At 41.7% G+C, this 27789-nt stretch overlaps 1 protein-coding gene and 1 long non-coding RNA gene across 2 annotated transcripts in view; one reads left to right on the top strand and one right to left on the bottom strand.

The window, feature by feature from the left end:
• The window catches only part of PSD (pleckstrin and Sec7 domain containing), a 74914-nt gene that overhangs the window by 38450 nt on the left and 8675 nt on the right, over positions 1–27789 (bottom strand). The window contains exons 5-9 of the mRNA XM_034424930.2: positions 18817–19011; positions 17641–17721; positions 14232–14344; positions 11857–11915; positions 10067–10156 (exon numbers count right to left, since the gene is read on the bottom strand). Of these exons, the coding sequence (XP_034280821.2) occupies positions 10067–10156; positions 11857–11915; positions 14232–14344; positions 17641–17721; positions 18817–19011 (538 nt within the window). The remainder of the gene's footprint in view (positions 1–10066; positions 10157–11856; positions 11916–14231; positions 14345–17640; positions 17722–18816; positions 19012–27789) is intronic.
• LOC117670052 (uncharacterized) lies at positions 126–26391 on the top strand. Its single transcript, XR_004592571.3, has 3 exons — positions 126–319; positions 1313–1434; positions 24915–26391. It is a non-coding gene; the product is annotated as an uncharacterized LOC117670052 (long non-coding RNA).

Genomic DNA, 27789 nt, shown 5'->3' with positions numbered 1-27789 from the left:
GAGAGAGAGACCTGGACCGCGAAAGAAGGGATGGGTGGGTGTGGGAGAAGGGGTTGTACAGGGAGGGAAGCTCCTCACTTAGCTGCTTCGATTTGCACCAAGCCTATGTTTGCTTGTTTTTTTACATTTTAGTTTCAGCATAGTTGTGGGTAAAATGAAACCCCAGATTGTTGGGGGCAAGAGGCTGACTCTGTAAACCTCTCAGAGAGGGCTGTACAAGCACAGTGAAGCGGAATATAAGTTTAAGTGCTATTGCTATTGCCATCTATCTGTCTATCTCACCAGGCTCAAGGTTGACTCAGCCTTCCTTCCTTCTGAGGTCAGTAAAATGAGGACCCAGATTGTTGGGGTCAATAAGCTGACTCTGTAAACCGCTTAGAGAGGGCTGTGGAGCACTGTGAAGCGGTATATAAGTCTAAGTGCTATTGCCACCTATCTATCTATCTATCTATCTATCTATCTATCTATCTATCTATCTATCTCACCAGGCTCAAGGTTGATTCAGCCTTCCATCCTTCTGAGGTCAGTAAAATGAGGACCCAGATTGTTGGGGTCAATAGGCTGATTCTGTAAACCTCTCAGAGAGGGCTGTACAAGCACCGTGAAGCGGAATATAAGTCTTAAGTGCTATTGCTATTGTCATCTATCTCACCAGGCTCAAGGTTGATTCATCCTTCCATCCTTCCGAGATCAGTAAAATGAGGACCCAGATTGTTGGGGTCAATAGGCTGACTCTGTAAACCTCTCAGAGTGGGCTGTACAAGCACCATGAAGCGGAATATAAGTCTAAGTGCTATTGCCATCTATCTATATCAACAGGCTCAAGATTGATTCAGCCTTCCATCCTTCTGCGGTCAATAAAATGAGGACCCAGATTGTTAGGGTCAATAGGCTGACTCTGTAAACAGCTTAGAGAGGGCTGTAAAAGGACTATGAAGCATTGCTATTGCTATTGCTATTGTTCCTCCTGCTGTTTAAAAATAATCATCTGTGCATAATCTCTATTGAATGAAGTCCAGACAAGATTGCAGTATTCAGGTGCCTATTCTGCTTCTCTGTACTGAATAAACCAATTGCCTGTTTTGTTCAGGGCATTTTCCTATATAATAGCAATCTCCCCTATTACTGAGAAAATCAGAGATTTTGAAATCCTTAAAAGACTGTCTCTTTAAAGACACGGCACTAAACAGGTTTTTTAGATATGTGCTTCTCAATCTCAAATACGTCAAAGCCTTGGCTGAATATTGATGAATAGGATATATGTCAAATAATCGGAAGAGGTTGAATCTCTGATGCTTCTTTGCCCCTCTAGAGATGAAGAAGAGCTGTGAAAGTCCCTTTCGGAATTGGCAGACCCCAATTCAAAGTCTACCAAATACATCAGCAACCCCTTCCTGGACTTCTCACTATTGTTCCGAATCTTATGTGCAGCAGGTTCGTATTTTGTTCCCACGCCCTGACAGCTCCTTGTTGTTGTTTTTTTAAATAAATGGTTAAAATTATCTCGGGCGTTAGAAGGCACAAGCGTATAAACAAAGCATGAAGCTGGGGAAGAGAGAAACCTTCACAAATGACAGGCTCGTGCAATGGGGGTGTGTGCCTTCCATGAATGTAGTATTAACCGCCCCCCTCCTGTTTTAAAATATGGAATGTGGAATGGTAAAACCAGAAGCGGTCGTTCATTAACTTGTATCTATGGCAACCGCTTTGCTTTTAGGAAAGTGGGAACTATGCCCGTGGGTGGGGAAATCACTTTTTTTGCCTTTCACAAAATGGCTGAAATTAGATTTATTGGATCTTAAGGAGGGCCAGAAGATGATTATTTGGAATACAATAGAAGTTTACTTTAATTCTGAATGGGTATGTAGGTAACCCTGCCCTTCTGGGGGTCGTTTATTTTGTCACTGGATATCCCAAAGGTGCTATTTTTCTTTTTCTTTCAAGAGGCAACTGGGCTTTCTGGTTTTTCTTTGAAGACATTTTGCTTCTCATCCAAGAAGCTTCTTCAGCTCTGACTGGAGAAGTCAGGGGCTTCATGGATTAATCTAATGCATGAAGCCAGTATGAGTAAAGTGATTCTGATAATGTGGAATTGATCAGACTAATTTAGGAATTATATATACAATTTGTTTCCAAAGACTGGTAACCTCTTAACTCAAACAGTACAGGATTCCTTGACGTAGAACCATTTGTTTAGAGGCTATTTCAAGTTACACCACCACTAAAAAAGTGACTTGTGACCAGTTTTCACACTTACGAATGTTGCAGCATCCCAATAGTCATGTGATAAAAATTCTGGTGCTTGACAACTGGCATGTATTTACCATCCTGGGGTCATGTGACTATTTGTAACTTTCCCAGCTGCTTTCCAACAAGCAAATCAATAGCAGAAGCCAAATTTGCTTAATGACCACATTATTATAATTATTGGTTTGTTGCATAGTCAGCCAGATATTCAGACTGGATTTGGCATTTTTGTATATCTATCGAGTCGTTTCCAAGCACCTGGAATAGGCAGATGTGGATGTTTCATGGTATTATAGATATTCTCACAGGATGTAAACTGTTCTGAGTAAAGCTGCCTTTTGCAACTGACTGATGGTGAATTTGTCAATGACGATGGTGTTCAAGTGGTGCTCCAGTTGTTTTGGGATTGCCCCCTGGGCACCTACTAATTTTGGTACTACTTTGCTTATGCCACAGTTGTTCTATTTCTATTTGCAGGTCTTTGTATTTTATTATCTTCTCCAGTTCCTTCTCTTCTATTCTTCTGTCTCCAGGTATTGACACATCCATTAGCCAGATTTTTTTGCCTTTTGTATCATTTTTCTTGTAGGCCAGTTTGGTCTCTCCAGTAATCAGTAAGTTTTCCTGGTATACTAGCTTCAGGGCATCTTCTTCACTGTCCTTCAGATATTTTTCCACTGCACTTTTTTCTTCTTCAACTATCTGATGTACTTGCAACATTTTCCTGGGTATGTAGAGTCAATCAATGTCACTGCAAAGATGAAGGGCATGATTCATTGTCATTATTTTTCTGGTCTTCCTATCCATAGCTTTTAGTTTTGCTTGAGTTCAGTCCACTATTCCAACTGTGTATCTAATGGCTGGAATTGCCCAGGTGTTGATTGCCTTAATGGTATTTCCTCAGTTGAGTTTGGACTTTAAGATCTTCTTAATTCTCTTGATTTTTTCTTGACTTCATTGTACTTGATGTTGTCAGCCTGAAGGATACCCAGGTATCTGTAGTTATCATCTTCATCCAGACTCTTGATATTGTTTCCATAGGGCATCTTGATTCCTTCAGTTTTCACTATTTTTCCTGTTTAATGGTGTGATACATTTGTCCTGTCCAAACTCCATTGCAATATTTTGGCTGTATATATGAATAGTGTTGAGCAGCAATTCCATTTCACACGTTTTTCCAAATAACTTTTAAATGTTTTTTATTAGGATTTTAAATGTATTGTGAGCCGCCCTGAGTCTTCGGAGAGGGGCAGCAAATAAATTGAATTAAACTGAAATTGAAATTGAAAAATTTTCCAAATAACTGCAAATTGTCCACATAAAGGAGGTGGGATAGCCTGGCATTTTTTTAAAAAAAAATATTTGATAGGTATGGCCCAAATTATTTAGTAATTTTGACAGAGAAATCAGTGCAATGATAAATATTAGTGGTGAATGTGAATCTCCTTGAAATTGTGCTCTCTTGATATTAACCACTCCCAGTCTCTCACCATTGACCTGCAACCATGTCTTCCATTGTGCCATCAATCTTTGCACATAGTTTCTGAAGTTTCTACTGAACTTCTGTTATTTCTAGGCACTTGATTATCCAGTCATGTGGCAGAGAGTCAAATGCCTTTTTGTAATCAATCCACGCTACATTCAAGTTGGTCTTCCTTCTCTTAGTTTTCCAAAATCATTTTGTCGATTAGTAGTTGATCTTTTCTTCCTGTGCTATTGGGGCAGTTTCCTTTCTGCTCAGGTGGAAAAAGCTTGTTTTCAGGTGCTATTGGATTCCATCAGCTACCACACTAGTTAGCAATTTGAAAGTTACTGGTAAGCAGGTAATTGGCCTGTGCTGCCCCTTTTGCTGGATCTTTCATTATCAGATACCCTTTATTAGATGTTAGCCACTCTTCAATTTCACCTCTTTGCAGTATATGTTAAACTACTTGGAAACAAGTGGGTGTAGACCAGGGGTGGGTTCTAAAATTTTTTACTACCGGTTCTGTGGGCGTGGCTTATTTTGTGGGTGTGGTTTGATGGTCATGTGACAATTCTTTAGGATTTAGCAGAGGTACTGGTCTACCAGGCCTTTAACTGCTTGCAGAGCTGTACCGGTCTACCCATTTGTTTTTGGAGGCACCGGTCTACTCATTTGTTTTTGGAGGCACTGGTCTACCCATTTGTTTTTGGAAGCACCGGTCTACTCATTTGTTTTTGGAGGCACCAGTCTACCTATTTGTTTTTGGAGGCACCAGTCTACCACCACACTGCCTTTTAACACTGATCGGCTGTAGGGCGGTCCTTTGAAGCCCCGCAGCAAGAGTTTAAATAGTTTTTTCCTTCTAGCCAATCAGCTGAGGGTGGAGCCAAATAAAAGGTAAGAATAATGTGGGGGGCGGGGGCGGGAGGGCCTAGCTCCCGAACAAAGAGAACTGGTTTGGTGACGTTATATCGTCACCGCTACTGGCTCGGCCGAACCGGGAGGAACCCACCACTGGTGTAGACCAGTCAGATGTTTCAAGCAAAAACCATGCAGTTCATTTTCCCCTGCTGCTGACCAATTATTGATCTTCTTTGCTCTTTTCTCTGCCATTTTTGCTGTTATTAGTATTTCTTTCTTTTCAACTTATTTTTTATTCCTTTCCACCTCCTTTTCTTTGGGTTTCCCAAAGGTGCTTTTTTTTCTTTTCTTCAAGAGACAACTGGACTTTTTGGTTTTTCTTTGAAGACATTTCACTTCTCATCCAAGAAGCTTCTTCAACTCTGACTGGATAGTGGGGGATGGAAGGATTTATACTTCTGCCCAAGGCACGGTGAGATGCAAAACACATAATTAGGGCTGGCCTGCCCTGGCAGGTGCCTTCCCACCTCCCAGGATGGGAAGTGCAGCCTGGCAAATGCCCAGACTGTACGCCGCAATGAGCATGTCCAGATTGAATTTTTTAAAATTTAATTAATGGCATGTTGCTATCCCTTTTATGCCTCAATTGACCAATTGACCAAGCCTCAATTGACCAATGACTTTAGTTGCTCCAGTGGGAATATAAGTACCTGAGAGAGAATCTTATTGATTAGGGTGAAAGGAGGATAGAGGCACCTACTACAAACATAATGGCAAACGCCATTATGACAAATTGCAGGAGTGCTAAATGACATATTCAACTTGAATGTAATGACTTGTGACTGGAATCCAAAAGTTGGAGAAATAAAGGATCTTGGAACTTAATGTGTTAAGGTGGACCTGAGGAATAATCTATATATATAAAATCCAAATACCACTCACTCATCAAGAAATCTCCAGAACTGTAAAGCCTACAAACTTGAAATTTGGCACATATGTTCCTCTTGGCTTCTAGGTGCTCGCTAAGAAAGGATTTTTCAAAATGACCATCAGATCATTAGTATTTCATATACAGTATTATATATACTATATATGCTCTGATGCTAGGAGTTAGACATTCTATTCTCCCTCCCCTCCAGAAAGGAACTCTGTCCCAACTGCCAGTTGCCTTACATTAACACTCTGATGCTAAGAAGCTAGACATTCTACTCCCCCTCCCCTCCTGAAAAGAACTCCGTTTCAACTGCCAGTTGCCTTATATTAACACGCTCTGATGCTGCTCCTTTGCTAAACTGGGCATGGTGTGGCCAGCACGTGACTCATCCAGCCTGCGGGCTGGGACAATCTACTCCCCCTCCTCCTCTCTTCCAATTGCCAGTTGCCTTATATTAACATGCTCTGATGTTACGGACTTACACTAAGCTGCAGGATGTAAGTGACAATTTATACACATAATTTTGTAGCAAAGCATGGGCGTCCAGCTAGGACAATATATAAAGGACATTGCAAAAATTAATAATAATAAAACACAATTTGAAAGATAAATAGATCTAAGTAGTTTTCAGTGCAAGCTATTAGGAAAGCTTGTTTGCTAGGCAGAGAAAGGTCGATGTATTATTTCCTTGGGTAATAGGGAAGAACATATGACAATGCAGACTTTGAGGATAAAGCAAGAAAAAACAGGGAAAGCTATCTCAATGAACTAATAGAAGAACATAGTAAGGAAAGGGAAAATGATATACTTGATTTTATAATTACCCAAGTAAAATTAACAACTAAGATCATAAATAATGAGATAAAGAAAGATGGAAAGGCTCTACTGAATTGTTTAAAAAAAAGGATTACAGAATGTAAGAAACATTCCCAAAAGAAAGATACTATTCAATAACTTCACCAGAAAGAGAGAAATGGCAGGCTATAGAGCAGCTGTCAAAGAGGAAAGTTTAATTATGCACAATTATTTAAAGCTTCAGGAGAAAATATTAACTACTGCATGTCAACAAAAACAGTGATTAGAAAAGATCTGTATATATGCCATGCCAAGAAAGGAAATGTGAAAATTACTAAACTACTGGACTAATTCTTCACACAAGCTTAGTTTTGCTTATGATATCTTAAAAAATTGAGCCATGCATCAGGAAACAAATGAACAGGCAGGTTATAAGAAAGTCAAATGAATACAAGATCAAACAAGTAATATAAATCATGAAGTATAAAAAAAATTACCATTTTTTTTCACTGACTACAGCAAAAACAGAATGTGGAATGTATTAAGATTAAGGTGTTTTCCAGAATATTGGATTATTATTCTGAGAAATCTTTACAATGATGCATGTTGGCCAACGTATCTGTTTATTTTAGAAAACAAATATTCAAAACAAATGATAGCTGGAATCACAATTGGAGCACAAAATGGTAACAAATTATGCAGGTAACACCACTTTATTACCTGAAAGAAAACTTAAAAGAGGTTATTATGAAAATAAACACAGGAAATAAAAAGTTTACTTTAATATAAAATATTAAGGAGACCAAGGTCTGCCTACTTAGTGAAGTTATAGAAGATCATTATTTTTGGTGATCTAAAATAAAGATGGACAGAACTTTTGCAGAAATAACAATATTAATTTTAGGGAGGAAGGCAATTATAAATCTTATTAATGAGATGTTTATAAAGGATAAGGCTATTTCTATGACAACTAAACTCAATGAATATTAAAGTAATGGTTTTTCCATACTGCATCAAAGATACCTTTCAACTATAGATTTTAAACCAAAACCATGATATGATTATGATTAGACCAAATCAAAAGTTAGCTCCTCCTTGATGAATAACAAGTAGAAACTCATATATTTAGGATGCATGATATAAGAAAGTGAAAATCCTTTTTGGAAAGATGAGAGAAATAAATGGAGATTCAAAGTAGATAAGACCTATGCATAGAATCAAAGATATTACTGGAATGTCCTTGAAAAAACTGCAGGTTATTACAATATTACAATACAATATTACAATACAATAATCAAGAGCCTGGTGGCGCAGCAGACTAATAGCCTGTTATTAACATTCAGCTGCCTGCAATTACTGCAAGTTCGAATCTCACCAGGCTCAAGGTTGACTCAGCCTTCCATCCTTTCTAAGGTAGGTAAATTGAGGACCCAGTTTGTGGGGGCAATAAGCTGACTTTGTATAAATATACAAAAGTATGAAGGCTATTGCTTAATGCATTGTAAGCCGCCCTGAGTCTCCGGAGAAGGGCGGCATATAAATCAAATTTAAAAAAAAAAAATATTAAAAACAGATCAAGAGGGCATATACTTGTCCCTGAAGTCAGTAGGATTGGAATCCAACTTGGTGGAACCTAACTAATTCACTTGGATTTTATTATATAAGTTCTTGAGACTCAAAATGAAAATGGGCAGTTTATAAATTTTTAAATTAAGAAACAGCAAGTCCAATTAAACAGAGTTACAATCCTTCATTAATCAATATAAGATACTGATTTAATCCCAAATCAGGTCAATGTTCTAACCTCCTGGATTTTAAATATGAATAGCCTGTAAAAAATATAAGTGCTGATAAGTATTTGGTTAGGTGTTTCGGTGAGATCCAAAAAGCTCTCCATAAAATAATGCTAATCTTTTTACAAAAAAATTATTAACTTGTTCAGGTAGACAAGAGAGCTGCTGCACAAAGGTTGCCCTATTGAAATTCCATAGTAATAATGACCTTTCCAGAGACATGGATATATTTTCAAACAGAACTTTAACAAGGAAACAGATCTTTTGCTTTGTTATTTTTTAAAAAAAACTTTAGCATTTAACAAAAGTAAGCCCCAGTTCAAAATCCAGCCTTGGAGGGGGCCTTGGAGGTCTTCTGGTTCAACCCTGTGCTCTAGCAGCTGAAGGGGCCTTGGAGGTCTTCTAATTCAACCCCGTGCTCTAGCAGCTGAAGAAGCTTCTTGGATAAGAAGGAGCCTGAGTGGCGTAGGAGGCTAATGCCTCCTACTCAGGCAGCATTTAACATCCAGCTGCCTGCAATTACTGCTGGTTCGAATCTCTCCAAGGCTCAAGGTTGACTCAGCCTTCCATCCTTTCAAAGGTAGGTGAAATGAGGACCCAGTTTGTGGGGGCAATAAACTGACGTTGTATAAAATATACAAAAGTATGAAGGCTATTGCTTAAACGCATTGTAAGCCGCCCTGAGTCTCCGGAGAAGGGCGGCATATAAAAATAAAATATAATAAATAAATAAAAAAAAAAAGTAATAAATACCCCAAAATACCTTCAAGTTTTTATAACCGCCTTGAAATTTGGAACATTTTATCTCCTACAAGCTTCAAGGGGAGTAAGTGGTGTCATTAAGCAGAACTGTGAATCTGCCTTACCCTACTCCTTTGCATGTAGGCAGTTTTTCTATTCCTTTGGGTGTAGGCAGTTTTTCTATTCCTTTGGGTGTAGGCAGTTTTTCTATTCCTTTGGGTGTAGGCAGTATTTCCTCCAAAACATAAGGTACCAAAGCAGCTTTCCAAAGTATATCAGATTTGAATATGCACACAATCTCCCTGTACAAATATTCTATGGAATCACATTGTATCTGCCCCACCCCCAGATGCACCTCAAATCTCTTATACCCAGCAAAACATGTATGTACAGAATATAGCAATAGCAATAGCACTAAGATTTATATACCACTTTGCAGTGCTTTACAACCCTCTCTAAGCAGTTTACAGAGACAGCATATTGCCCCCAACAATTTGGGTCCTCATCTTACACACCTCTGAAGGATGGAAGGCTGAGTCAACCTTGAGCCTGGTGAGAGTTGAACTGCCAAATTGCAGGCAGCCAGCAGGCAGCAGAAGTAGCCTGCAGCAGTGGTGGGATGCTGCAGGTTTAACAACTGATTCGGTGAGCATGCGCACATGCCTAAGGCGCTTGCATGCAGCGCTGAAATTGGAGCATTTAAGAAGCTCAGCTGCTTACCTTCCAAGTCAGCAACAGTAAGTAAAACGGGGGGGGGGGTTCAGTTGTGCCGCGTGATTGAGATGAGCTACAAAGCAGGAAATAAAGAACAGGATAGAGCGGGGGGGGCAGGTGGGCGGGGCCAACTGATCATCAGAGCTACCGGTTCGCCTGAACCAGTCCAAACCAGCTGAATACCATCTCTGGCCTGCAGTACTGCACTCTAACCATTGTACCACCGTGGCTCATATATGTAAATACATAAAATTTCTCAATGCACATGCACACACCATACCCACACATGATAGAATCTTTGCTAAAATGAAACAGGGAGCTACCATAAATAGTGTAGTGGCAGGTATGGTTTTTCTTGAAAACGTCGTAGTCCAAGATGAATGAACTCTCTGGAATTTAAAAAAAAAAACACCTCCTGGACTTGCCAGATCTCGGGAACTAGCTTAGTAAAATTGACAAGCAATATTTCCCCTTATACTGCTCTGTTTTTCCAGGAAGACCTCTAGTTGGATTTACCTTGAGTAGTTCTCTGGGGAAATCACTGCCTTGATTGAGACCTTCCAGATTCCCAATGAAATCTGAGCAAGACATTCGCTTCCCAATGTTCTATAAGGAGGAAGAGAGGAAAGAAGGAAAAGTGATTAGATCATAAGTTTTAGCAAGACTGTTTCAATTAAGTTTTCTGAAAAGCTTAGTAGCTCCTTTCTCTAACAAGTCACTCGAGATCACAGCCAGGGGTGGGCTTCAAAAATTTTAGCAAGGGGTTCTCTGCCCTGTTGCTGGGTGGGCGTGGCCTAGTCGACCTGCAACACGGAAGGGGGCGGGGCGTTTTTGCCCTCCCCGGGCTCCGGAGTCTTTCATCGAGTCTTTGGGAGGGTGAAAATGGCCTCTCTGGGCTCTGGAGGCCCTCTGGAGCCCGGAGGCCCTTCCCAAACCTCCAGTAAGCCCGTTTTTTTCTCTCCCCGAGCCTCCACATGTGCCCTGCACTTGCCTGCATCCAAAACGGGCCACGTGCGGACTCCAGGGCGGGGCGGGGTGGGCACGGCCAGCCAGGAGTGGGATTTGGGGGTTCTCTGAACTGCACCGAATCTTAGCTAGAGGTTCTCCCTAACCCCTGCAAACCCCCAGCAGCCCACCCCTGATCACAGCCCTCAGAAGCTTCCAGTCTCTGCACAAACAGTGTTCACACGCTAATGGGACGCTTTGAGGCAATGCAATTTCACTGCCTCAAAGCATCCCATTGGCGTGATAACACTTTTTTTGTGGAGCTGGAAGCTTCTGGGTGCCTTGATCTCACGAGACTTCAGGCACCGATCTGCTTTTGCAGAGAATGAGTGCCTGAAGTCAGGGGTGGGTTCTACTTACCTTTACTACCGGTTCGCAACGGCAAGCTTTTGCACATGAGCAGATCGTCCATTATGACGTCCGGGCAGGTGGGCGGAGCCTCCCGCCGCTTTTACTACCAGTTCGCTTTTACTACCGGGAGCAACCCACCACTGCCTGAAGTCCCATGAAATCACGACATCCAGAAGCTTCCAGTCTCTGTGCGAATAGTGTTTGTACGCTGACGGGAGGCTTGAAGCCATGCAATTTTGCTGCCCCAAAGCCTCCAGTCGGTGTGCAAATGCTTTTCCACGCCATGACTAGAAGCCTTTGGGGGAGATTCACCGAGGCTGCCCACCACTCCAGAAGTGGCAGGCAGCCTCGCTGAGTCAGAGAAACCAAGCACGGCACACTCATCCCTGTCTCCCTCTCCTCTCACCGCTCTGTTTTCGGAGCACCAGGAAGAGACAAAGAAACAGCAGCAGAGAGGCTGGAGAGGAGACATCTTGCTAAATCTTCACAAGGTGAGTCTCCACAGACCCAGTGCCCATGGAGACCTGGCCAGGGGTGCGAGGAGAATAGGCAGGGTGAATGTTTCAGTACCTCTGCGGTCGTTTGTAAGGGTGAACAACTGCCATGGTGCTGCAACATTTGTAATCTCAGGACTATGTCGTAAGTACTTGGGGGCAGGGGTGTTACGTTGCAACTTCGAATGGTCGCTAAGTGAAGTGTCACAACTCGAGGACTACCTGTTGAGTCCTCCTCCATGTGACCGCAGGAGAAGCCAAAGGGAGTTGGCAACCTGCAGGGCTTAAAATGGTCTTCTGAAGACTCCTACCCACCCAGCTCTGTGATTCTGCGTATCCATGGTCATTTATCGCTTGGCTCCTGGAGAGAACAGATCCATCCAGCAGCCTTTTTTCTTTTTCGCTACACTCATCTCAAATGCAGGTTTGATGACTTAAAAGACAATAGGCACTTACGTGTCCATGAAGGTCTGTATTTAAAAGCATCAAGGCACAAGCCAGAGTGTGGGCTCCATCTGTGGCACAAGCACCAAAGAGAAATAATCAGTTTGGGCACTTCTTATTGTACTTATTGTTAATTAACTTCTAACATGTGATCCTGACTGGAGGGGGCAACAATCTTATTTACTTTTTTATTATTACATTAAAAAAAAAAAAAACATTGTCATGCATATATAGAAAAATGGAAGTAAAACTGTTAAGCCCTTGTTGCACCTACAGTATTGCAAGTTAATTCACTGTTACAATTAATATTTGGAAGAGAAGTGATATATACCGTATTTTTCAGAGTATAAGATGCTCCGGACTATAAGACGCACCTACCTTTTTTGTTGAGGAAAACAAGAAAAAGAAATCTGTCTCTGCCTCCCAGCCATTTTGCCTCGTTACAGCAAATAGCCTGCTTTACTTTCATTTTCTTTTTTAGCATAGCTTGATCAGCACAAGAAGAAGAAAAAAATCTGCTCCCAGCAACTTACCTCCTTGCAGAAAGCAGCAGAGGCCCGCGCAAAACAGCTGAGAGCAAAACAGCTGAGAGTCGGGAGGCCAATCCAATCAACTTGTGCTAATTAGGATGTGCTGAAGCTGAAAGGAGCTGTGTCTTCTTGCTGCTTGCTGCAAGGAGGTAAACTCCTGGGAGGCAGAGGCCAAAGGGTGGGGGTCAGTGCGTGGGTGGGGCTACATTCAGTGTATAAGATGCACCTAAATTTTCACCCCCTTTTAGGGGGGGAAAAGGTGCGTCTTATACTCGGAAAAATACGGTATATATATTTTAATACTTCACAAAAACAATTCCTAAGAAATGATTTCAAGATTCTTTGAAGGGAAATTTTCATTAGTATTAATATTGAGTTAGACATTGCCTTTCTAAATTTTTCACCAAAAATGTGCATGGCTATTTTCAGTTTTAAAGCTCTCCGGTTCTGGAATGATGGAACCAAATATAAGATTCTTTGTTGCGGTGCCTATTGCCACCACTTACGTTCTGCTTGTAAATTATCACTTTTGCAGACATTAAAGGCATTATAAATGTCCAGCGTTCTTTTCTGAAGGAAGCGGATATAATGAAGCAAGATGTTTTTAGCTTGAATACTAAAACTATTCAACTGATGTCAGGGGAAGGCTTCATATGCATAGAGCAAACAAAGGTTAAAAAGTTTTTAGAATCCAGCCTCTTCCTCATGTATCTCCCTGCAGCCAGAAGGAACTGCCTTGATACATGGTGCTAACTGCAAGACCTTCCATCAGTTACTGCCAGTATTTTGTTTATGGGCTTCCAGTCTGCTATTTATTTATTTATTTTATATAACTGCCTAATTGACTCTGGGTGGTTAGCATCTAGTTAAAAACAAATAGGGAATGGAGTGGAGTGGAGTGTGGAGTGGAGTGGAGTGGAGTGGAGTGGAGTGGAGTGGAGTAGAGTAGAGTAGAGTAGAGTAGAGTAGAATAGAATAGAATAGAATAGAATAGAATAGAATAGAATAGAATAGAATAGAATAGAATAGAATAGTTGGAAGGGACCTTGGAGGTCTTCTAGTCCAACCCCTTGCTTAGGCAGGAAACCCTTCACCACTTCAGACAAATGGTTATCCAATCTCTTCTTAAAAACTTCCAGTGTTGGAGCATTCACAACTTCTGGAGGCAAGTTGTTCCACTGATGAATTGTTCTAACTGTCAGGAAATTTCTCCTTAGTTCTAGGTTGCTTCTCTCCTTGATTAGTTTTCACCCATTGTTTCTTGTCCTGCCCTCAGGTGCTTTGGAGAATAGCTTGGCTCCCTCTTCTTTGTGGCAGCCCCTGAGATATTGGAACACTGCTATCACGTCTCCCCTAGTCCTTCTTTTCATTAAACTCACTTGCTGAAATCTGGCTGCCATATATTTCTGAGCATATCCATCATTTGTTTTCAAGGCTGCATTTCTAGAGACTGTCAGGAGAAAGCACCAGTAGGAATTAAAACACAAGGTTGGGGCAGCTCATGCATTTATTCCAATAATTCTGCTAAAACAGATCCACTTAACTTCCTGGCCCAGTCATCAAGGAAAAAAAATAACAGATTTTAGCATGTTATAAAAAGCTGTTGTGGTTGGGAGTCATCCAGATCTCTGTTCTACCAGGCAAATCATCTTATTATGCATGTGCAGGGAGGCATTCTTGGCAATGCTTTATTCCACCTTAACCAATGTTGCACGCATAGGTGTTAGGACTGAGTGACAGTGCTCTAGCGAAAGCCGCAGGGCAGCGTCTGCCTAAGTAGAAGATGTTTACACAATGAGAAGTAATAAGTTGAAAGGTCTTAGCTACTCTTTATGTTTTCAATTTATTTTATGTCACCTTCAGAAGGGATGGTTTTGGGATTGCACTCATAATATCGCTGTGAAAAGTGAGCTAGGATCCGCTCCCGTTCTTGAGTTTCTCCCATCAGGGCCAGCTCCTTCAGAAAAGACCTGAAGAGAAAAGGAAGACATGTTTATTTCTTAAGTGCAGGGGTGTCAAACTCGATTTCATTGAGGGCCGCATCAGGGTTGTGTTTGACCTCTGGGGCACAGGGGTGGGGGTGGCCAGGATGGGCGTGGCCAGCTCAACGTCACTCGTGTCAGGTGCTCCTGTGGTGGTCCGAGCAACCTGCCAGAGAAAACAGGCTCCTAAGCTCCATTTTCTGCTGCGATGGCCTCCTGCAATCGTCTGCCCGCCAATATGGAGCTCGGGAGGGCTGCCCTCCTGAGCTCCATTTTCACTGGCAGAAGCACCGCAGGCCAGTCCTTCGCTGTTTCCAGGGCGGCTCTGGGGGCCAAACCTAAGCACCACGCGGGCCAGATCCCCCCCCCCGACCTTGAGTTTGACACTCCTGTTCAAGTGTAATAGCCACTGCTCTAGGACTTCCTGCTTTTACTCTGGAACAGTAAAGCTTTCCCATCTTAGTCCCATCAACATCATAGTAACAGCTCCTGGCCAAAGGTTACAATCCCAAAACACTCACACAGGTCATCAACAAGCTGTGCCATCTCACTGTGCCAGGAATGTAGCAGGGAATCGCTAAAGCAAGAGACACAATCAGAGGTGGTTTTCAGCAGGTTCTGACAGGTTATGGAGAACCGATAGCGGAAATTTTGAGTAGTTCGGAGAACCGGTAGTGAAAATTCTGACTGGCCCCACCCCCATCTATTCTCTGTCTCCCAAGTCCCAGCTGATCAGGAGGAAATGGGGATTTTGCAGTAACCTTCCCCTAGATCGGGGAGGGAATGGAGATTTTACAGTATCCTTCCCCTGCCATGCCCACCAAACCACACCCACCAAGTCATGCCACGCCCACCAAGCCATACCCACAGAACCGGTAGTAAAAAAATTTGAAATTTTGTGACACAAATGTCTAGAATCAGATTATTCATTGTAAAATCTGTTTCTGGAATAACAGAACAATTGTTCCTGAATGTTTCCCAACCCTGCTAATTGTAATAAGAGTCTTGTAATATTGAGAATTTATTTTTGTTCTGTTCCTTTTATTTATTTTTTTCCCAACCCAATGGAAAGAAATTATGTAAAAGTAGACTATCAACAGAAACACACTCTGAAAACAAAATCAAATTTAGCATGCTAAGGAGAAGCTGGCAAGGAAAGGTTTAGTGTGAAAATTGGCCAGATCCATCCAGGAGCTATGGATTTTTTTTTCTTAAACCAAACGAACAGGAAATAAATCTTCTGCCCATTGATGGGAAAAGTAGCAAACTAGTTGCTGCTACTCTATTTGAAGCTCCTTGCTCCCTCCTGAATCATGGGATTCAGCACTAAAGAGAAAGAATCCCAGGAGTTTATCCTACCTGTTTCTTTTGTAAAGGGCATTGGCTCCACAGAGCTAAAGAGTCACTTGGCTGAGTTAGGTGGCTATAGAAATTGAATGAAAATAAAAGTAAATAAAATAAAGAACTACTCTGCACCTTGTTTTTGAAATTGATCTCTAAGATCCTTTTTAAACAAAAATGTGAAAAAATGGTTTACATAAATGAGCACATCAATGAACAACTTTTATATTGAAACAGAGAGCATATTTGCAAGCCCTTTCTCCCTTTAAATGTTAAACAGGAGAGGAGAAAGCACCAAGTCCTACAGCACTCCACATACAGTAGTGGCCAAAATTGTGGAAATCTTTTGGGAAAAATGTATTTTTGAGGTTTGATGGCTAATAACACCACTTTTTTGGGGGGGGAGTTTCAAGATAATCATATTCAACTGCTGGAATGGCCTGGGACTAGCCCAGACCTTAACTCAATTGAAAATCTATGGAGCCAACTAAAGAAACTTGTTAGTCAGAAGTGACCTAGCAATAAAATCAATTAATATAAGCAATCATTCAATCTTATTTATTTATTTGTTTATTTTATTTTATTATATTTCTATACTGCCCTTCTCCTGCGGGACTCAGGGCGGTGTACAGCCAGGATAAAACATAGTGTATAAAATTTAAAAACATTTTAAAAAACAATTAAATAATTTTGGCCCGAATTTAAAACAACCCAATTAAAACCGAAATTTGATTAAAAAACTGAGAGGATGGGCTCAAGCCAGCCCAGCTAGATAGAACAAGTGTGAACAATCTTGGTTTCACATTAGAACAGCTGCAGATGCTAAGGGTTACCCAACTAAGTATTAACTGACATGGTGATAATTTTTGGATATCTAATTTTTTCTACGTGTTTCACTTTTCTTCTTTATACTGTAACTGCTCTTCTAATAGCAAATCCTTCATAAAAGTGATTGCATTACATTCTTGATTAAACTATATTTCCATTGATATATAATTTTATGGTACTATTCCCCCCAAAAATAGTGGTGTTATTAGCTAATTTTAAGAAAATACATTTTTCCCAAAAGGTTTCCACAATTTTGGCCACTGCTGTAGAATGAAGTGGCTGGGCTTCTCCTGTCTGATGAACACTGGCTGGAAGGAGACTCAGAAGGAAGGAGGAGAACCAGCACAACATGGAGCTGCCTACCCTCAACCACTGAAGCTGGCCAGAAAAATACCATTATTTATAGTATCTAAAGCTGCTGAGAGGTCAAGAAGAGCAAGGTTTAATGTGCCGCTCCAGAATTCTCGTGATCACTTGATCATAAGTTAGGTGTTTGGCTGGTTGTCAAATGTCCCACAATCATGTGATCACAATTTGCAATTTGCAATGTACCCTGTTGGCTTGCCCCAAAAGTCAATGGGGAATATGCTTGTGCTGCGCCAGCCACTCCTACCCCTGCATACCTTCCGCAAGCCATGCAGCACTTCTTGGCACCCCCTCACACTCTTTGTGTACCCTCCCCACCCCTTCCTTACATCCCCACACAGACCCTCACTCTCTCCCCCACCGGCCTGTGGGCCTGGGACGTGCAACTTCCTGCCAACTTCTTCACCAGCTTTGGTTGTAGCAAGCTAGCAGGAAGTTGCCTTGCCTAACCATAGCTGCTAATCAGTATAGTTGCACTTCAAAGCTTGCATCACTTAGTGATGGCAATTCCCGTTTCAATTGCCATTGTAAGTTGAGGACTGTCCATACTGTAGGCAGCACAAATAGATTTAAGCAAATTCTGGTGAGCTACTATGGCTAAAGAAATACATAAAATCTGGTAAGTCTTACTAAATCAATGTAAATGAAAGTTAAACTTGAAAACTACTGCAGCTACTTTAATTTAATTCTGAACTTTTATTAAACTCAACCTTTCTGAAAACGTCAGAGGTCCCTCCTTGGACACTTACCTAAGAGCTTGATCCAGAGTCATTCCAGTGAATTCAAAGAACTTGAGGTACTCCCCTGCTACTGTCTTACTGAAATCATTACTGGAAATGAAAGAAACATCTTGTTTATAGAATTGTTACATGAGACGGATTAAGAACTGAAGAATAGATCATGGCAAACAGTAAAGGACAGGAAAAGCTCCCAGATTTGTTATTTTTCAGTTACACTTTCCCATCCTTTTACCATTTGTCGGAAATGCTGTAGGGCATGATGGCTAACCTTTTTGCCATTGCGTGCCAGGAGCAGGGGGATCGCATAATTCTATGTGCCCTGCCCCCGTACATGCACGCGCAAACCACCACCCCACTCCTCCCGCTCCTGGCACGCGATGGCACAGTAGGCTCATTTTTTGCTCTACCCAACCTCCAGAGTCTTTCTAGGAGTCTAGGGAGGGCAAAAACGGCCTTCCCCACCTCCCCCAGAGGCCCTCCAGAGGCCTAAAATGGCCCGTTTCCCAACTTCCTGTCCTATCCTGTCCCACCTAGAAAGGCTCTGGAGGCTGGGGAGAGAGAAAAACGGGCCTTCCCTACCACCACCCTGAGGTCCTCCGGAGGCAGGAAACAGCCTGTTTCCCTACTTCTGGTGGGCCCAGAAGATCCAAAAATCAGGTGGCCGGTGCGCGCATGCACACGCACACTGAAGCTAAGCTCACGTGCCCACCAATATGGCTACTCGTGCCACCTCTGACACATGTGCCATAGGTTTACTATCACGGCTGTAGGGTCTCCTGCTTTGGAGGGTTGGACTAGATGACCTTCAAGGACCTTTCAACTCTGTTAATCTAAGTTCCTGTTGTTCTAATCCAACTAGACTGTAGCAACCATAGTATATTTGCACTTCTGGGAATATTGCTACCAAGCTGGGGGGGGGGGAGGATAAGCCACCCTGTGTCCATAAGCTATACAGGCCACAGCAACAACATTACCAAGAATGTTTGTAAAATGAAATGAGAGTTTCCTCCATTGTTTCTATTATGAAGGCTGTGGCTTACCTACTGGGAGCCATAATCCTTTTCTCTGAAGAGATCTATATAGGAGCACACCAGGCAGCCATATTTCTTTATAGAGTGAATAAAATAAAATCCGAATAAAATCTGGAGGAGGAGACTTTTTTTTTTAATACCCACACATACTTACTTCTTCCCCAGATGACGAGCTACATCTGCCTTTTTGAAACCATCCAAATTGTACAGCCTTTTTGCAAGGCGTCTGGCAGCCTCTAGATCAGCATTATGTCCACTAGAAAGCGTGTCGGTGCTACCCAGGGCTAGTTGCTCGGTGCTGTCCATTTCAGAATCCGAGTCGGAGACCAGTTGACTGAGATGATGCTTGCTAGAACAAAAGCATTTTTTGTTCAAATAAAATATCAAAAAGCAGTAACTTCCAACTTTTTTGGTGCAGTAAGATATACTGTGTTTCCCCAAAAATAAGACCTGCCTTATATTTTTTTTGAACTGTGAAATAAGTGCTTGGCCTTATTGCCATGCGCTCAAAAGCCCTATTGGGCTTATTATCAGGGGATGTCTTATTTGGGGGGAAACGGTATAAAAATGTTTTAGTATAATTTTTAGTTATACCTGAAAATAAGACCCTTGTCTTATATTTTTTTGAACCCCAAAATAAGCGCTTGGCCTTATTTTCGGGGAAGTCTTAATTATTTTGGGGCGTGTGGAGCAAAATGGAACTCCTCTTGCTGTCTTACCTGATTTCCAGCTCTGCGTTTAAATATTTTCGGGGAGGGCTTATTTTCGGGGGGGGAGGCTTATTTTAGCGCATGCGCTCAAAAGTGGATTTCTATTTATCAGGGGATGTCTTATTTTTGGGAAAACGGGGTACTACCCATTTCTGTAAGAATAACCTACTTAATTGTCAAAGCCTAAAGTCAAAACTTCATTATTTTTCTCTTTCACATAGAAAGTCCAGAAGCAGTTTCCAAAACTATTTACATTCTAGCTCCTAATTATTGCAGTCAACTTAGTCATCTCCATCAGTTCCATCATCTTTTCCTTCGTTGTGGGAGTTAATGCTTCTTTCCATTTATGGATGTATAGAATTCTTGCAGCCCTCAACATGTATAGTGACAAATTTCCATTCCCCACCTCCCCATTTCTTTACTTAATAGCCCTAGAAGAAAAATTTCCAGTTTCCACTGTAAATCTGTTTTTAAATTTCTCTGCATCAAATTATGAATCTGTACCCAAATTTCTTTATCTTATCACATATCCACTGCATAAGAAGTACCTTCCTTACACTAATATTTCCAACAAACATTCAAAACACCCTTATACATCTTTGTTAAGTTTATCTGATGTTAAATAACACCGGTACATCATTTTATAGAAATTCTCTTTCAGATTACGGTATTATCAGTGTAAATTTCAATAATTTCATACACGTATTTTTCCATTGCTCTTAACATTGTATTACAACCTAAATTTCTTGCCTGGTGAATCATACAACATTTAACGTGTTTTATAATATAATTATAATGGTTATAATTAGCACTTTAGCATTTTCATTTTGTATGAATTATACACTGTGTGCCCAATTATTAGGCAAGTGAGTATTTTGACCATATCATCATTTTTATGCATATTTTCCACCTCCAAGCTGTATAAACTTGAATGCTTAGTAGATATAAGCATATCAAGTGATGTGTATTGGTTTAATGAGGGAGGGTGTGGCGATCAACACCCTATATCAAGGTGTGCATCATTATTAGGCAGCTTCTTTTCCTCAGGCAAAATGGGCCAAAAAAGAGATTTAACTGACTCTGAAAAGTCAAAAATTGTAAAAAAAAAGTCTTTCAGAGGGATGCAGCACTCTTGAAATTGCTAAGATATTGGGGTATAATCACAGAACCATCAAACGTTTTGTTGCAAATAGGCAACAGGGTCGGAAAGAAACAGGTTGAGAAAAAAAACTCACATTAACTGCCAAAGATTTGAGAAGCTACCAGGAACCCATTGTCCTCCAGTGCTGTCATATTCCAGAACTGCAACCTACCCGAAGTGCCCAGAAGTACAAGATATTCAGTGCTCAGAGACATGGCCAAGGTAAGGAGGGCCAAAACCCGACCATCACTGAACAAGACACATAAGCTGAAATGGCAAGACTGGGCCAAGAAATACCTGAAGACAGTTTTCAAAGATTTTATAGACTGATGAGATGAGAGTGACTCTTGATGGACCAGATGGGTGGGCCTGTGGCTGGATCAGTAATAGGCACAGAGCTCCACTTTGACTCAGATGCCAGCAAGGCGGAGGTGAGGCAGTGGTGAAATCTAAAATTTGTTACTACGGGTTTTGTGGACGTGGCGGGGGTGGGTAATGTGACTGGGTGGGCGTGGCCAACTTTTTTTTTTTTAACTTTAAAAGCATTTTTTCTACAACCTCTTTGGCTGAAGACGTTGTAAAAAAATGCTTTTAAAAGCCTCTGACGATCCCAGCTGAGTTGCCTGATCGTCAGAGGCTTTTAAAAGAAAAAAAGCCTCTGCCAATCAGGCAACTCAGCTGGGATCCTCAGAGGCTTTTAAAAGCATTTTTTTCTACAACCTCTTCGGCTGAAGAGGTTGTAAAAAAAATGCTTTTAAAAGCCTCTGAGGATCCCAGCTGAGCTGCGTGATCATCAGAGGCTTTTTTTTTTTTTACTTTTAAAAGCATTTTTTCCGCCGAAGAGGTTGTAGAAAAAATGCTTTTAAAAATAAAATCAAAAGCCTCTGATGATCGCGGGCTCAGCTGGGCATGGGGGGGTGAGCAGGGATTTTTGCTACCGGTTCTCTGAACCACCCGCCTCCATCGCTACCGGATCGGGTGATCCGGTCCAAAGCAGGAGCATTTCACCCCTGAGGTGAGGTACTGGTATGGCTGGTATTATTAAAGATGAGCTAGTTGGACCTTTTTGGGTTGAAGATGGACTCCAAAACAACAACTACTGCCAGTTTTTAGAAGACACTTTCTTCAAGCAGCGGTACAGGAAAAAAATTTGCATCTTTCAAGAAGACCATGATTTTTATGCAGGACGGTGCTCCTTACATGTATTGAAGTACTCCACTGCGTGGCAGCCAGTAAAAGTCTTAAGGATGAAAGAATAATGACATTTTCATTTAGTTGCATCATAATTCTTCACAAGAATAGTTTCCCAATAATTGTGCACATGTAGATATTCTGCTAAGAAAGCCAAAACCTCACTTTTACTTTCTTAAATATTCAGATTTGTGGTTTCTTAACATTTTAGATTGACAAACAGCATTGTAGTTCTTCAATAATACAATTAATCCTCAAAAATACAACTACTTATTCATCATAGTTCATCATAGTCAGCTCAGTGTTCAGGCAGGATTTGGTATTTTTGTCCACCTATCAAATCCTTCTCCAGGACCTGGGATAGGCAGATGAGGATGTTTGATGGTGTTACAGATATCATCTCAGGATGTAAGCTGTTCCAAATAAAGCTGTCTTTTGTAATTGACTGATGGTGAATTTTCTTAATGCAGATGGTATTCAAGTGGTGCTCCAATTGTTTTGGGATTGCATCCAGGGCATCTACTACTCTTGGTACGGCCTTTGCTTGCCTTTGCCACAGTTGTTCTATTTCTATTTGCAGGTCTTTATATTTTGTTATCGTCTCCAGTTCCTTCTCTTCTTTTCACCATTTCCAGGTACTGCCATGTCCACCAGCCAGACTTTTTCTGCCTTTCACATTGACAGTTGTTAAGTCTGGAGTTTATGTGGCAGGTCCATGTCTGTTTGAATTCTGAAGTCCCAGAGCACTTTAGCCAGTGGTGGGATTCAAATTTTTTAACAACCGGTCTGTGAGCGGGGCTTATTTGGGGGCGGTCATGTGGTCATGTGACTGGGTAGGTGTGGCTTGGTGATTGTGTGTGTTCTGTCCCCAACCACACACATACACACACCAACAGACGTTCAAGAGTTAAAGACCAAACCAGCCGGCAAAATCCTTTTCCTTATGATAACGGAACTTGACAACAACCTAGTGGCTGCCTGCCAAGAGTTTATTATTTACGAAGAGGAGAGATAACTTCTCCCCACTTCTGATACATCAAAAGAAACAGCTCAATAATTACGGAGTTAATCAAGTCCAGAGATAATCCTGCAAAGTTTTATAGCAAAAGTCCGGCAATGCAGAATGGCGTGGAAGCTTTCAGCTTTGTTCATCACAAGGTTTGACTGGCCACTACACTCTCTTTTATATCCTGTGGGGTGTGGTCCAGTGACTCAGCCTAATCTCGGGCACGCCTTTTCTTCTGTTGCGCACGCTTATCTCTGCGACGCTGGCATGGATCCAGCCAAGACTCATTACCCTCATCACTGTCCATCTGTGGCTGCGTGGACATGCTTGGCCCCAGACCTATCTCTTGCCCTTCGGCGGACACTGAAGGCATTGCCAGAGAGGAGGGTCCTGGAGAGGGAGGCCTTGCCAACTCCTCTTCTTCACTCTCGTAGTCCTCTCCTGCCGATGACACAGGCTCAGGTAACGGAGCCACAACAGTGTGACCGAGTGGGCATGGCTATGTGAATAGGGACTACTCGGGGCTGAAAAAAGTGATTTCTGAATGGTCCTCACATTTACGACCGTCCTCACATTTATGCTCGTTGCAGCATTCTTAACAACCGAGTCACTCATTTCACAACTGTGGTGCTTCTCTTCACCATGGTGACAAGATATGACGCAAAACATAAAATGTGAGGACAGTTGTAAGTGTGAGGACTGGTCAAAAGTGCGAGGACCTGTCAAAAATTACTTTTTCAGCCCTCTGAGTAGTCTGAGTATGTGCATGATTTCTGACCAGTCCTCACACTTTTGACCGATCCTCGCACTTATGATTGGTTGACATTTATGCCAGTTGCAGCATTCTTAACAACTGTGTCACTCATTTCACAACTGTGGTGCTTCATGTGACCAGGTGGGCATGGCCAAGTGATGTGTGGCCAGCTCGACATCGCTTTTTTGCCCTAATGACAGTTTGCTGCAATGGTTGTAAGTGTGAACAACGGTCATAAGTCACTTTTTTCAGTGCCATTGTAACTTTGGTCACTAAATGAACTGTTGTAAATCAAGGATTACCTGTACAAAAATACAAAAAGCTTCTTTGCTTGCAAAAAGCTACCCTAAATACCAATCATTAGATTAGAAATACCTGCAAGCTGGAATTACAAATCAGGCAGGGTGCCCGAACACCTTGAGGAATTAAAATAGTTAAAATGCAGTAACTATCAGCAGCCAAATCTTGCTCATAAAGTGAAACGCTTTAGCAGAGAGGTCATTTAAGCTCTCCAGAATGAAGCAAAGGAGCAAACACAGCTGTTGCTTGTTAAACCAATAACCAGAACAAATAGACACAGGAACTAGCCAGATTTCTGAAGCTGCTTCTTTTCAGGAACAGGGATTAACATTTTTCCTTCCAAACAAAGCTGAATAGGGAAAATTATCCCATCAATAAACACAGGATTAAACATCACCAAGCACAGAATTAAACTTTACGGGCCATTTCCAGCCTCCGGAGGGCCTCGGGGGGAGGGGGCATGGAAGGCCATTTTCACCCTCCCCAGGCTCCTAGAAATCCTCTGGAGCCTGGGGAGAGTGAAAAACAGGCCTTCTGATCCCACCGGAAGTCAGCAAACAGGCCATTTCTGGCCTCCAGGGTGGGTGGGGAAGGTTGTTTTTGCCCTCCCCAGGCTCCAAGAAAGCCTCTGGAGCATGGGGAGGGCGAAAAATGGGCCCATCGTGCCATTGTGTGCCAAAAGCAGGGGGTGTGCAGGGGTCGCGCGCATACGCGGGGGTCACACGTGCATACATGGGGGGGGGCGCATAGAATTATGTGTCAGCACTTCAGGTTACAGTACAACTGCAGCTGCCCCGACTACTAGGGAGGATACACGCAGTTTTCCACAGTAGCCTCCTGAAACCTGTGGTAGGGTCAACTTTAAGGCCGGTGCCACGTGACCCCCCCGGGGCCCCTGGTCATTGGGAGCCACACTCACTATGAGGTACAACGAATTCTCGATTCGAGGTGGCACAGGGGTCACCTCCAATACTTAATTAAGTGGAAGGGTTACCCCTTGTCAGAGGCTTCCTGGGTGAAAAGCGGAAACATCCAAGCTGACCGCCTTATAGCCAAGTTCCATGCAGATCACCCGGGCAAGGCGGGAGGGGGCGGGACACACACCCCTGGACGGGGTAACGGTACTTAACTTGTTGTTTGTCTTACACAGGCCACCCTGGAAAAATGAAGGTGGACGGGCCGGATGTCAGCACTTCAAGCTGCATTTACTCTACTGCTGACATAAGAAGGAGAAGCGGAGGCGTCTGGAAAGGGACGTTTGACTTTTCACCTACTTATTTTCCCTGGAGATAATATCCCCTAGGAGATGGGATGGGAGGGGGGAAATTCCTTTGAGCTGGAGCAGTAGATTAGGGGTAGAGTGACTTGGAAGATGGCCAATGAGTGCAGGGGAGTGGGGAATGGAAAGGGAGGGTTTTGGGTCTGGAAGTCAGTGTTGGCTGCGATGGAGTCGAAGTTAGAATGTCGTGCTTAATAAATGGGAGCTTTTCTTCAAAGACTTTGTTTGAAATGCAATTTATTTGAGACGACCTCGAAACCTGACATTATGGGTATGGGCACACACGCATGCGACACCCCCCCGACCCCCGCGCTCCCCCCACTTTTGGCAAGCCATGACAAAAAGGTTAACCGTCACTGGTATAGGATCTCTTATTCGAGCAGGGGGTCAGATTAGAAAACCTCCAAGATTTTATTAATTAAATGGCTAAATGTCCATTGAGAAGATGCACTTTGCTTAATTTTCTGTAACCAAAAGTAAGAGCCATTGAAAACTATAGGAAAAAATACAGATATAGTTAAAACATGATGAAAATAGGAACAAGGGTTCCCAAAGAGTGCTTGCATCTATGAGTTCAATGCTAAATAAGATAAGAGAATAACAATCCTGGAGGCAAGTGTATAGATTTTAGGATGTCTGGTTTTTGATATTTACTTTGCAGAATAAATTGTAGCATAGAAGTTCCTCTTGTTATATCATTATTAAGCCTGTTTTGTAATCAAGTCATGAATTAGCATTCTGAACCATTTGAACTTTTGAAGACAAACTCATTAAATCTTCTTAGAATCCTTAAAAACTTCCTGCTTAACCAAATTGCATTTTTGTTTGATATGCCTATCATATGTTTTATGGACAGCAGGTTCAGATTTGCTTCCTGTAACTTTCACTAATTTCTGATCTTTCTGTTATGTAACCAAGACGTTTCCATGCCAAGTTGTGTTTTGAGGTTCTGCAGATCGTACTGCCATGTTTTTTTAACAAGATTGTGCAATCAGCTAAAATTAAATTGCGGCAGCGCCTAAGTCTTAATCTTCATCTGCTCCTTGCCCCAGCAAAGAAATTTAATAAGAGGTGCCACCTACTGACAAAAAGAAATAAGTTATGAGGGAAAAGGTATAGAGAATGGCAAGCAATTTCTTGACTTGAAACCTCAAACGGGCCTGGTAGCTCAGCAGACTAATAGCATTGTGATTAACACCAGCTGTCTGCAATTACTGTAAATTCAAATCTCACCAGGCTCAAGGTTGACTCAGCCTTCCATCCTTTCTAAGGTAGGTAAATTGAGGACCCAGTTTGTGGGGGCAATAAGCTGACTTTGTATAAATATACAAAAGTATGAAGGCTATTGCTTAACATTGTAAGCCACCCTGAGTCTCCAGAGAAGGGCGGCATATAAATCAAATAAAAAAATAAAAAAATAAAAAAAAATAATTACAACTGGATTTTTCATATTTCTACTCCATGAATATATCAATCCTTAAATCATCTTCAGATTATATTCCCAAATCCAAATCCAATGTCATTCATTTACCCCGCCTCTCTGACACAATCTGTGGTCCAAGTTATGCTCCATTACACAAAGTAAGTAGGCAGAAGCACTGGTTCAGCAATTGCTGCTGTTCTGTTACTTCTAATTTTTTTCTGATTGGATTGACATCATTTCACTATGATAGTCTGTTAGTAACTGCTTAAGCAGTGGTGAAATCTAAAATTTGTTACTACCGGTTCTGTGGGCGTGGCTTGGTGGGAGGGGGGTAATTGACGGTGGGCGTGGCCATTTTTTTTTTTTTACTTTTAAAACCATTTTTTCTACAACCTCTTTGACTGAAAAGGTTGTTTAAAAAATGCTTTCAAAAGGCTCTGACGATCCCAGCTGAATTGCCTGATCAGCAGAGGCTTTTTTAAAAAGCCTCTGACGATCAGGCAACTCAGCTGGGATCGTCAGAGGCATTTAAAAGAAAAAAAGGGTTTTTTTTCTTTTAAAAGCCTTTGATGGTCGCAGCTGAGCTGCGCGATCATCAGAGGCTTTTTTTTTTTTTACTTTTAAAAGCATTTTTCTTGGCCCAAGAGATTGTAGAAAAAATGCTTTTAAAAGTAAAAAAAAAAAGCCTCTGATGATTGTGTGGCTCAGCTGGGCATTGGGGCAGGGGGAAGAACAGGGATTTTTGCTACCGGTTCTCCAAACCACACATCTCCATCACTACCAGATTGGGCGATCCGGTCCGAACCGGGAGAATTTCACCCGTGTTTAAGTGAGTGCTTGAAATCTTGGTGCTCTTATCGGTGTTTAACCACCTACTTTATGTTAGTTTTTAAAATTGTGTTTAATTTTTGTCAAACATCAGAGACTTCTCCAACTATTCTTGCCTTTGCATTATTTTATCTTCCAAACATATTTAAGTTTCAGTTTCATTATCGATGCTTTTAGTAAGCAGTGAATTTACCTCATTATATTTTGATCTGAGTTATTTGTCTTGCAGTCCAAAGTATCCTTAACCATTTGCTACAGCATTTTTATAGTTCATATACCTCCATTTTTCTTCATTTAACCTTGCTTTCGCAGTCACGTTATACCTCTGAAAACTATGGCCTTGACAATCAGTACCTTGTCAATTTATATCTCTGCACTTAAATATTTTGTCTACATCTGTCAGTTTTTCTTCAAAGTAGAGGCTATAACTACAATTTCTTTCCAACAACACATATCCAAAAGAAAAAGATGATCACTTAAACAATCACAAGATAT

This window comes from Pantherophis guttatus, chromosome 6, assembly GCF_059756535.1.
Source record: "Pantherophis guttatus breed Tessera chromosome 6, ASM5975653v1, whole genome shotgun sequence".
NCBI classification, from domain to species: Eukaryota; Metazoa; Chordata; class Lepidosauria; order Squamata; family Colubridae; genus Pantherophis; species Pantherophis guttatus.
This window is presented reverse-complemented; position numbering and strand designations above follow the sequence as displayed.